The 12716-nt window shown below is 45.0% G+C and overlaps 1 protein-coding gene across 2 annotated transcripts in view; it reads left to right on the plus strand.

Annotated features, from left to right (window-relative positions):
• The first annotated feature begins 1234 nt into the window (after positions 1-1234).
• Positions 1235-12716, plus strand: part of LOC148523669 (ADAMTS-like protein 5) — a 61668-nt gene continuing 50186 nt past the window's right edge. For both annotated transcript variants that reach the window (XM_088472895.1, XM_088472896.1), the window contains exon 1: positions 1235-1845. In XM_088472895.1, the coding sequence (XP_088329021.1) occupies positions 1790-1845 (56 nt within the window). In that variant the 5' untranslated portion in view covers positions 1235-1789. The remainder of the gene's footprint in view (positions 1846-12716) is intronic.

Raw genomic sequence — 12716 nt, forward strand, 5'->3', positions numbered from 1 at the left:
TCAGCATCCCGGCATGCCGACAGTCAAAATACCACACCAGAGTCCCGACAGCATCGGGATCCCGGCTACAGTATCCCGACAGCCGGCATCCCCAAGGTATCAGGGTTTAGGGGAGGGTTAGGTTTAGACACCAGGGAGGGACGGTTAGGGGTAAGGGTTAGAGTACTTATCTGGTGTCAAGATTCTGACCTATGGTGTCCCAACTGCCGGGATCCCATACCCAACCCGTTTTCATCAATAAGTAGATCTTACTAACTGCTTTATTTATATTTGGATGTAGCCTATACACACCCACTTTACCGCCACGCTCATAGGTGTTGCTTTCCCAATCTTCCTGAAATGCTTTTTCAAAAGTAGGCAAGTATGATCAAAACTCACCAAATTTCCAGCACTATATACTGCTGTACCTTTGTATAATGCCCACATGAACTCTCAGGTTCATATATGTATCTGTATGTCTGGCTCTGATTCTAGCCAGTGCCTCCCCAGTCATTTACCTCACCGCACGTCACTAGGGCTCCCAATATGTCTGTCTTTTCACTGCTTCCAGGGATCACGGAGGGGCCAGATACCGTGAGAAGACGGCGGACAGGTAACCTGAATGGCTACTAAACAGGGGCGTATCTATAATGGGTGCAGGGTGTGCGGGGCACACAGGCCCCGCACTGCACACCCTGCACCCATAGCATACTTATCTCTCTGGAGTCCCACGTCGGAGCAGGGGTCCGACATTCTAAAAATGACTGTAAAATGGCCGCCACGGCCATTTTCCCAGTTACCTGTGCATACTCTATAGACTCTCGGCACACTCTAGTGCCCAGAATCTATAACTCCGGCGCTGGCCGCACACAGCTCAGTGCGCTGCCGACCATCGGACAGAGAGGAGGTGGCCCGTGTCGGAGACTGCACACGGGCCCCCTCCTCTCTAGAAATGCCCCTGCTACTAAACATCTATATCGCTTCGATGTGATGCAATATATAGTGATATTTTTTCGTTAGCCACTTCAGGTTTTACATGAAACTACCCCCATATGCAGTTTATATATTCTAATGTGCAATATATTGCAACTACAAGAGCAATGATAGTTGCACCACTAACCTACCCTGGAAAGTCCCTAGGTTTCCCTGCAGCATATGTATTTGTATTCTGTAGCGAATTGTAGGAGGGTTGGCCCCGGACAGGTGAGGAGGACATTCCCTGTGTGCTGAAGACACCAGGCAGGAAACATGCTGCACATGGGCACTAGTCCCAGCAATCACACACCGTCGGTGTCCTGAAGCATGAGTCAGCCTCCTCCTTACTGGAACTTGAGTTAAGACACCTCCAGCAACAAGTGCGTGGACTGGAAGTAGGCAGACAGCACAGGGAGAGGGTGTGTGAGAGCAGGCAGGCTAAGGGCGGGAGGGCAGAGCTTGTTCTGGTCTCTCTCAGCCCTCCTGCAGCACGCACATACATATATATATTATACTCGTCTCTCAGTCCTATTGCAGCAGCCATATACTTATACTCCGCCCTCAGCCCAGTCAGTGTGGTCTGGCCAACCTGAACGGTACATCGCTGCAGTTCAGCAGAAGCCCTATCTGGAGAGTCGGGCGTGGGGTACCCACTGAGCCATGGGCTAGAGGAGAGGTACTGCTTGGCCCCAAACCAGTCCGGTCCACTGCATGACCATGGCTGTGCCATCACTCCCGCATGGACCTACCGGGCGCACTCCCTGTGCTCTGATCACTTGTGGATCGTAGAACTTTCACATTCTATTTTGGAACCACAACTCTCCCACCAGCCTGCATGTTCTTCCCGGCTGCCTCATTCCTTTATCGCAGGAGGATGCTTCCTAGCTGCAGGTAAGAGCTGGGATGATATCCCATCCTGTTTATTAATTGCACTTTATTGTCCACTTACACAGGATATGTGTTTCAGCCTTTTTAATATGTTTAATAGTATGTTGGGAACATGTAAAATTGACTGTAAATAATTGCTCGGCCAATAAAAGTTGTTGCTAATTAATTCACAGCTCATTTACCCCAGAGGCATGCACCTGGAGAATCTAATTTACATAAAATTATCTCCAGAGGTGCGTGTGAGAGCATATCAGCATGTACTGTACATATTATGGTGGTGAAATGACATTTTCCTGCAGGCTTTTTTTTTTTTTTTACTCTTTCCAAAAAATCAGTGGCAGGTCCTGTATTGTTTTTATATTTCCCCTATAATTTAGAACTTGCAGCCTGCCTGTAGCCTGGTGAGCTTGCAATCTAAATCGTCCTTTGAATCCGAAATAGCTTCTATTTTTTTTCCATTTCTACAAGGAGATCATAGGCAGGGAAAGGGTTAACTAGCAGTTGTATTGGAGCTCGTGGTGGTGGCTCACATTCACCAAGGTTGGACAAGGAAAATCGGGAATGAATGAGTCAAGTGACAGCTGCTCTATTCTATGTGCTGCATGTCATGTGCATTATTTGGAGATTTGCAGAGATTACCTGGGTATAGGGTATCATTTCTAGTAGGGCTCCCTGCCAAAAGCACTGAGCAATAAGTCACTATGAACATTAGTTATTCTGGTGCATATCAACAAACAGTACTGAATCTTCTATCATTATTCAAGAGCTGTCATTCCTGGGGCACATTAACTGGGTATGGACAGGAAGTACAATCTATCAACAACTCTGCATGCTCAGGAAATCAAAGGTTTTAATCCAGTTTGGGGGCATGTCAAGGTTTATCCCTCTTTAATTTATTTTGTTGCCCACTCTTAACCTCCTGCAGCTGTTACAAATCACATCTTTAGCTTTCTGTCAGTTTCCTGTCATGTATTTACACCAACAGTCAGAGCTGTTTATATAACTTACTTTCACATATGACATACAGTTGTATCCAATGCAGAGAATGCAACAAATCTCTGTCATACCCAACTGCATCAGCAATAAGCAATTTAACCTGTTGATATAAACACATGTCTGAAATACACAGAAGGTAGATTAGACAGCAAGGTAGTCATATATTTAGCCAAAGTTGCAGGAGTGCATGTAAAAGCAAACATGTAAGATTCTTTAAGTTACTGAGTTATGAAAAGAAAAAAAAAAAGTGTAAGATATCACTATATGTAAACACGCAAAATGAAGGTGCGGATACCAAATCAAGAGAGGTTGGGCAGGGGCAGAGAGTACAAATAGTACATGGTATTGTTTTATAGCTTTGAGAGGTCAGTAGTCCTATATCTTGCTTATTAGAGCAAAGAGCAAAAGGGACTGTGGTCTGTGAGTCAGTATGGTCAGTTAGAGTCCTTTAAATGGGCCAGCCTCCCTCTGTCATATCTATTCGGTACTTGCATGTTAGCCAATAAGTATAGGTATGGAGCTACGGTATGTAACTTTGTTGTCTTGCAGGACTGCAATGCTTGGAGATTGCACAGGAGGGAGTATCTGATAAATCTGTTCCATCTTCCTACTTATAGCTGGCTCTCATCTCTTTGCACTGATGCTACCTATCAATAAAGGTGCCAACACACAGCGATGTGCTCACGATCCAACATCGTGCACGATTTCCCTTGAAAACTCTCCTCGGCCGCTCTGCACACGATGTAGTGTTTGCAGTGTCCAATCTTCAAACGATAGACAATGTCTAGATAGACACCAGATGTTAGACAGTCAATAGGTCGACAGGGACAAAAGGTCGACACACGAAAGGCCTACATGTAAGAAGGTTGACAGGTACAAATGGTTGTCATGGTCAAAAGTTGACACAAAAATGGTCCACATGTGGTTCTGGTTTTTTATAACCCTAATCTACACCCTAACCCTCTCCTTGGTGCCTAACCCTAACCATCAGGGTAGGTAGCTGACCCTAACCGTCCTTTCTAGTGCCTAACCCCAACCCTCCGGTAAGTGCCTAAACCTAACCCTAAAAAACAATACAAAAATCATGTGTCGTCCATTTTAGTGTTAACCTTTTGACCCTGTCATCCATTTGTACACGTTGACCTTCTTACATGTCGACCTATTGACTGTCTAACATCTGGTGTCTATCTGGACATTGTTTACTTTTTTACTGTAGATCTTTAGACCGGATCCCATTGTGTGTGCTGGTTTTCGCACAATCCTATTACAATTATTAATGTGTTATATGGGAAAGAGTTCTGCACCAAGTCCCCACATTTTTAGCCAAAAATAGGGATTTTGCAAAAGTATTCACCTGCTCTGAGATGGTGAAAACAGTTTGCCAGTTTTTGTCTATGGAAATTTCGCAGGTGCGAAAAGTACGGCAATTGGATAGCGTGATACGCATTTTGTGTCAAAGTACACATGTGAAAACTTATTGTGAAATTGTGGCTTTTCGCATATATGGCCGTATTCAATTAGAAGCGAAAAGCCATTTTCGGCGATAGTTTCGCAAGTGACGTAATTTCGCCGTGCGAAAAGTTTCCTCTGTATTCAATTCCGGATACTTTAGAACACCCAAAAAAAGTACTTTCATTTTGGGGACGAAAAAGTTCAAAGTTGGGAGACAAACTAAAAATCTAGCGAAATAGACTTCTGGGCGGTCACCAAGTATGGAGCAGGTGTTTTTTTGATTGCAGGTGCTTGCGGCAGGTGGATTTTTAACGTGATTTAAAACTTCACTTTAGCAACTTAAAAATATGCTAGCACCCATTTTCAAGTACCCCAAATTTGCTGGGAGTACTTATTATCAACATAAAATACTGCTTAATGCTATCTTCACCACTTGTGTTAATGTGCTAATTGGCACCAATTGTCACAACTTAAGTACCCCAAATACCTTCATTAGGGCTAATCGAGTTCCCCATTTTTTACAGGACTTTTCACCTGTTTCAGTTTCGCCGGGTGCCATTCTTGCGTCCTTTCTAATTGAATACGGCGAATAGCGAGAGCGCGCCCGAGACTTTTCCGCATGCAAAACAAGCGATGTAGGCGAAAAGTCCGGCATTCAAAAAAGTATCGCGGGTGTGAAACTAATTGAATACGGCCCTTAATTGGATATGGGCCTATGTTAAGGGGCCTATCCATTGCCCGACTTTGTGAACAATCTGACCAAAACCAGGAGGTTTTGGTCGCATTGTTCACAAAGTCGGGTAATGGATAGCCAGCAAGGACCAGCGATGTGCGTGCATGCTGGGTCCTTGCTGTGCCCGAATGTCTATTGAACATGCTCGTCAACGTGACGATGCTCGTCAGGTTTGGCATGTTCAGAGATAGGAGGTCGGGCTCCTGCACTGAATGATGTTCAGTGAATGCCGTTCAGTGCGGGCACCGCACCTCAGTGACCTGAAGGTCTGAACGCTAGACGTTCAGACTTTCAGGTCGCCTAATGGATAGGCACCTTAAGGTGTCAAAAAAGGTTGTTAGTCTTTCCCTGGTAATTTAGGCTCATCAGGCACTTACATTCTGTGAAAATAAACAGGAGTAAAGGTGCCCATACATCTGTGATGGACTGGTGCGATGTAGCAATGCGATCGGCAATGCCGATCTGCCGGGTGGAAACGCCAACCGCCAACCATCGATGTTCAGGGATCCGTCGCAGGATCACTGAAAATTTACATGTTTAATGTCCCCGATTAGACACTCACAATCATTTTTTGATTGCGATCGTCATATTGGGAAAATCTTGGATTTCTGCGATCCTGCGATGTCTGGTTGCAGGATCACAGCAATCCGTCGCAAATGTATGGGTACCTTAAGGCGACCCATTATTTTCTCAGACTGTGTGTCGTAGATAATACACTGGCAGTAGGAGCAACCTGGACTGCGTCATGTGTGTGCAAGATGTCAGGGACATGCACCTGATTTCATGAACACTGGATTTCAGGTCATTAATTTTTTTACAAATATTTTTTTGTTTTGTTTTTTTAAATGAAATTTCTTAAAACAGAGGTTCCCAAACACTGTCCTCAAAGCACCGTAACAGTTCAGGTTGCAGAGATATCCATGATTGAGCACATGTGGTTAAATCAAATTGACTGAGGTACTAATCAAATTACCTGTAGTCAAGCATGGATATCCTTAAAACCTGGACTGTTAAGCTGGCCACACATCTAAAGATTATCTGTCCAACCAGCCAACTAGTTGATTGGTTGGAATGAAAATCTGGTAAGGTATGAAAGCAAATGACGATCAGCAATTTGCTCCCAAACGCCGGAAAATGGACAAAAACTGTTGTTTGAACAAATTGTTTAGATCAAACATTTAACAAACTTGTCCGAACGACCATTTTCATCTGGCATTTAGGAGCAAATTTCTGATCATTTACTCCCATACGTTACCAGATTTTCATTCCAATCAATCAACTAGTTGGCTGGTTGGACAGATAATCTTTAGATGTGTGGCCAGCTTTAGGGTACCTTTACAACTGAGTTTGGGAACCTCTGCCTTTCAAAGATTCTTTTGCTGGGTACACACTAAATGATGTGTACCCATCCCAACATCGGCAGCGACGGGACCCGGCCGGGGAGCCATCATCGGCAAGTGCATACGCACCTCGCTAACGACATCCCCCGTCGGCTCTGCATGTAGGACCAACGGAGTATGCCGCTGACGACCCGTGGGAGGGCGCTTATGTTATTTTGATCTGCCGGATCAGACAACATATCGTCTAGTGTTTACCCAACCTTTGTTTGTAGAATTGTGGCACTTCAATTAATTTCTTTATTTGTTATCACTTCCACATTGCAAAAAATGTATTTGCAAAATTACAATGCAAACTCACCACCCAATAAATTACTGAAACAGATTTAAAAATGTAAGGTTACAATCACAGATTGGGAAAAAAAAAATAGTTTGTAATTTGCCAGTACGGCACCCAAGACCTCTATAATGTTTCTTTGCTGGCAAGAAGGAGAAGAGAGTGTGACATGGATGGCCAGGATCAGTGATAATTCTATTTGCTTTTGATAAACACCTTGTGCCAAAAATATCCTCCTGCTTTGGCAGAGATTGCCCGATTAATACTCTCAGCCGCTTTAACCACTCTAAGGATCTACGGTCAGAACATTTAGAATTTTCATACCACACAGTTATGGAGTAAGTTAGGAGACTTTCAATTATGCAACGATAAAAGTTTACAAGAATCGACCTAGGTAATCCTGTTGCCCGAAGGCTTCTTAGAAAAAAAGAGGGTTTATGTTTATTGATCTTAAATAATGAGCTGCCACTTGTGCTCAGTGGCTAGGCACGCCTGACATGTAGTGGTAAATTTGAAACTACAAGCTGTTTCCACGCCGGGTTTGTCAACGGTGAGCTCCCATGTAAGTAATCTCACATGTGCATATGCAATGCGATTGTATGGTCAAGTGTGTAAACTTCCAGAAACAAATATGCGTCCTGACCACCCATCGCTGACCAATGCTAAAATTGTGTACACAGTCTAGTGTGTGTGAAAGAGGATTAAATGTATTGTAGGTGTGTAAAACACTAGGACTAATGTAGCAAAGTCCATGAAATGACTGATCTCCTCAACACCTGATTTCATCACTGGTGTCAAGAACTTGTTCCGTCCATCATCTAGTGATTATGGTGGATCTTTTCAGACCTTTAGTTATTTAGTGCATGTTCTATGTTCCTGTGTATCCAATGTTTATGTTGTATACTAAAGATGTCTTTTCTGTGAAAGGAAATTAGCTATTTGTTTTATAAACATTCTTTTTCAATTTTGATTTAATTTTACTGGCAAAACAAAAATTCTGTTCTTCCGCAGAGTTATCTTAATTGTCCTGGGCTGTAAGGTCATTGCGCCTGAGGCTAATTGAATGCTTTTATTCCTATCCAAATGCATTATGCCTCCATTGTAAAGGCACAATCACTTAAAGGCTAATGATGTCTAATGTCAGTGACAAATGGTGCATAAGATGTAAAAAATACAATGCTAATTAGCAAATGTAATGAGCTAAGGCACGGACTAGTCTTTCTTTTGTATTTTTGTGTCCTGTGGTCTAATTCAATTATGTATAATTATGCTTAACTACAGTTTGCTTAGATAGTATAGGCTTTTATAGACTGGAAAAATAAAGGTGATTTGTTTACTTTTCTCCATGCTTTGACTCACAAAGTATCGCACAAAATACCCTTTAAACTTATCACTGCGAGGAAAATATTGATTATTTCCATATCTGGATGAACCTCACTTTATCTCTGCTCTTAGAGACTCAGGGGTCTATTTACTAAGCAGTGTTCGGAAGAGTGAAAAGTGATAAGGTGCCAGCCAATCAGCTCCCCACTGTCATTTTTCAAACACAGCCTGTGAGATGGCAGTTGGGAGCTGATTGGCTGGCACCCAGGGCAGTTTCTAGGGTTTGAGGCTCCCAGTGCGAGCAGTCAAAATGCACCCCCCCCCCCTCGAAGCAGTAATATTGTGGAGTGGGCGTGGCCTCATCGTGAGGGGGTGTGGTATCACAGTAAGGGAGTGTGATCTCGAAAGACCACAGAATGTCAGCCACTGTGACTACTGAGTACAGGGGTGGCTAACATGTCAGAGGCAAAGCGCTGAAAAATATATGTAGCTAAACAAAAGGCAGACAGCATGCGGGCGCCTTCGGCGCGCGCTCAAAAAATGGGGTGTGGCCTAGCTGTCACAAGCCCACGCCAAAGTTCTGTGTGCATGCCTTTGGTGTGACATTTGCAGAAGTATGACCTTGCATCACACTCGTTTTTAGTGCGTTGGGAGCGAATCCAGCACATTGAAAATAAAAGCCAGATCCACATAAAATACACTGCAACAAACCACTTCCACATAAAATATATTGGAAAAGCCAGAGGCACATAAACTACGTTTTAAAACCACATCCACCTCAAATACATTATTAAATCCAGAACCACATAAAACACATTGAAAAAACAAGATTCACATAATACACACTTCAGTCCAACCCCCTCCCTTGCCATTCCATCCCGACAGGTCTTAGGCTTCCCCCCCACTGGCTCTCAGGCAAAAGTGCCCATCATGCAGTGCCCCCTGTAGTTGTCCCCATATGCAGTGTCCCCTGTATTTATGCCCCTTATGCAGTGCCCACAGTGGTTGTGTAACTTATGCAGAGCCCACAGTAGTGGTGCTCTTTATGCAGTGCACCCAGTAGTAGTGCCCCCAGGAGTGGTGCCCCCTATGCCATGCCACCATTAGTAGTGCCCCCTGTAGTCATGCCCCCATCAGTAATGCCCCCAATAGTAATGGTTCCTGCTGTAGTTCCCCAGTAGTAGTGTCCCCAGTTGTATTGCCCGAAATATTAATGCCCCCTGTATTAGTGCCCCCAATAGTAATGCTCCCTTTGTAGTAGTGCCCAAAGTAGTAAAGCCCCAAGTAGTAGTGCCCCCAGTAGTAGTGCCCCTGAGTAATGCCCCCAGTAGTGGCACCTCCTAAGCAATGCCCCCAGTAGAAGTGCCCCCCGAGTAATGTCCCCAGTAGTAGTGCCCTGGTGCCCCCAGTAGTGGTGTCTCCCCTAGCAGAAGTGCCCCCAGAGTATTGTCCAGGCTGCCTGCACATAAAAAAAAAACCACTAATACTTACCTTCAGCCCCGCTCCAGCGTCCGCTCCGCTCGGCTGCTCCTTTGCACTATGGGAAAGACGTCATGACGTCCTCCCATAGTGCACACTGGGGGAGCCGGGAGCTGGAAGCCGGAGGCTCCGTCTCTCCGGCTGCTCTGCTCTGCCGGGCGCCCGCTGGTAACTGAATCTCAGCGGGCGGCCGGCAGTTAACAGGCTGTTTCTGCTGGGCGGCGCACCCCGTGCGATTGCACGGGTCGCCTGCCCCTAGAAACGGCCCTGCTGGCACCTTATCACTTTTCACTCTTCACTTTTCACTTCTCCTAACACTGCTTAGTAATAGACCCCCTATTTACAGTGTGACCATGCTGTGTCCTCAGCCTGGTGCATTACTAATACTGTATATTACCTGTTAATACTACATGGGTTGGGTACTGGATGCCGGCGATCAGAATACTGATAGTGGTATCTCGACAGTCAGAATCCTTACACGCGTAGGGAAGTGTCCTAACCCTCCAGCTAACACACTTTTTTTCCTGCAGTCTAATCCTCTCTTAGTACATGTGGGGGAGTGTGCTCCTGGGGTGATAGTACAGGTGGGGGAGTGTGCTCCTGGGGTGTTAGTACAGGTGGGGGAGTGTGCTGCTGGGGTGTTAGTACAGGTGGGGGAGTGTGCTCCTGGGGTGTTAGTACAGGTGGGGCAGTGTGCTCCTGGGGTGTTAGTACAGGTGGGGCAGTGTGCTCCTGGGGTGTTAGTACAGGTGGGGCAGTGTGCTCCTGGGGTGTTAGTGCATGTGGGGCAGTGTGCTCCTGGGGTGTTAGTACAGGTGGGGGAGTGTGCTCCAGGGGTGTTAGTGCAGGTGGGGGAGTGTGCTCCAGGGGTGTTGGTAAGGGAGTGGGGTGTTGGTAAGGCAGGGGGAGTGTGTAACTGCTGCTGGTGTAAGAGGAGGGAGTGTTGCTACTTGTGTAAGGGGGGTGTAACTGCTGCTGGTATTAGTAATGGAGGCAGACTCAGCAACATCCATATACACCTGTAGCACCTTACACCTTCGTAAGTGCTGGGCACACCTCAAAGTGTGATGAATTGGGATGTTCCACAAGGACACGCCCCCTTTCTAAAAACTATAATAACTTTTTTGTTTGGTGGGGGGGTGCAAATGGAAACTTTCACCCCTAGCACAATGTCTAGAACTGGCCCTGTACAGAGCCTAGAGCGAGGGTGGCCAACTAGTCAGAGGAAAAGAGACAAAAAATATATGTAGTCAAGTTAAAGAGCCACGTGCGCGCAAAAATGGGGCGTTGCCTAGCTGCTACAAGGCCATGCACCATTATTGTGCGCACGCCTTTGGTATGACATTTGCAGGATATGACATTTGCAGGAGTAGTAGTGCCCCTTATGCAGTACCCCCAGTACTTATCTGACTTCACGCTGGGCACTGCTCCCGCTGACTGCTGGATCTAACTTGATCCAGCAGGCACGCATGCTCTCCACATCACCTGCGCATTGCATTACTGGGAACGTTGGCCTCTGAAGCGATCAGAGGCTTTTTTAACTTCTGATAGCTACAGAGGCCAGCGTTCACAGTTGCAGTGGCGTAGTAGCGGCCCCAGCACCCACAAGCCACTGTGGGGACTGCGGTGGTTGTTGCGAGCAGCAGCACTACAAAGAAAGAGCCGCATGCGGCTTGAGAGCCGTGGGTTGGCCACCCCTGACCTAGAGAAACCATTAATGACTGCATAGACCAGCAACTCTGTCCAGCCACTGCATGTATTAGAAAAAGTTGGAAGCAGGCACATCATTGCATAGCTAAGTATGCTGCATGCAAGGTAGGTATATTGTCCCTGCATGCAAAACATGACTTGCTAATGTGAAAATTTGCACCATTTTGTTAATAACTCTTTTGAGTTTAAGTACACGTGACATAATACAAAAGGGACATCTATAAAAAAAAATGCTGCTGGTAATGTTATTTATGAACTGTTACTTAACAAACTATTCGTGCCGAGGTCTGCATGGCACTGTGGTTATCACCAGTGGCTGCTCCTACCTTTAGACTTCAGTGGGGACTGCAATATCAGCTGTAGTGTTAAAATTTAATACATTTTTTCAAATACCTATATAATCATAGTGGGTTAGTGTTAAAGTGTTTTGTTACTAATATTATAGGATTAATTTTCCACCTGTCTGCAACGTGAACACTATAAAGTAGCGATTCATTTTTTTTTAAGTCGCGGTAATTAATGGGTGCCCAATGTTACAATTGAATTGTTTGTGGGCGTTTAGCCAAGTAAAACTGCTAAACTCATCTAGGTAAGGGCGCCCAAACCACAGAATTTTAACACGTTTTTGCTCTGTCTTCCTAAGGAGGGGCATAGCCATTTTGCTTTTCAATTACAACAGAGCAACAATTGAATTGATCCATTGGGAGTCTGGCACTCACATTCGCCGACTTAAACTTTTGAATTGCTCCCTAAAAGGCTTAATTATAATTAACTGCTTTATAGTGTTCAAAACATAAACCTGCTGACTGGTAGAAAATTAAACCTATAACATTAATAACGAAAATCTTTTTAAAACTCTAACCCTCTATGATTATATAAAAAAAAATAATGAGCTTATAACACTACAATTGACATTATTTATCTATTTTATTTATTTATTATCAGTTATTTATATAGCGCACACATATTCCGCAGCACTTTTTACAGAGAATATTCGCCCATTCACATCCGTCCCTGCCCCAGTGGAGCTTACAATCTATATTCCCTACCACATGCACACACACTAGGGGTAATTTTGTTAGGAGCCAATTAACCTACCAGTATATTTTTGGAGTGTGGGAGGAAACCGGAGCACCCGGACGAAACTCACGCAAGCACAGGGAGAATATACAAACTCCACACAGTTAGGGCCGTAGTGGGTATCGAACCAACGACCTCAGTGCTGACATTTCATGGAGTTTTACTTTATGATGTTGATTGACAGTGACACTGAGTGAGCATTACTTGGTGGTCTTATGTTAAGGATTGCTGCCTGACCATCATTCACGCCAACGTCTGATGGCCGGCCCCAGAATGCACGGCCTATTTTCGCGCATGCACTGAAGCAACGTCTATGGGCTGCATAGTCTGCAGCCACTAGAAGCAATGCAACGCTGGCGAATACCACAGTGCAGGCTTCCCCTGGAAGGTCTTACTGCTAATCACACTCTGGACTGGTAATCCTTGG

This window comes from Taudactylus pleione, unplaced genomic scaffold (genome assembly GCF_031769625.1).
Source record: "Taudactylus pleione unplaced genomic scaffold, aTauple2 ptg000129l, whole genome shotgun sequence".
NCBI classification, from domain to species: domain Eukaryota; kingdom Metazoa; phylum Chordata; class Amphibia; order Anura; family Myobatrachidae; genus Taudactylus; species Taudactylus pleione.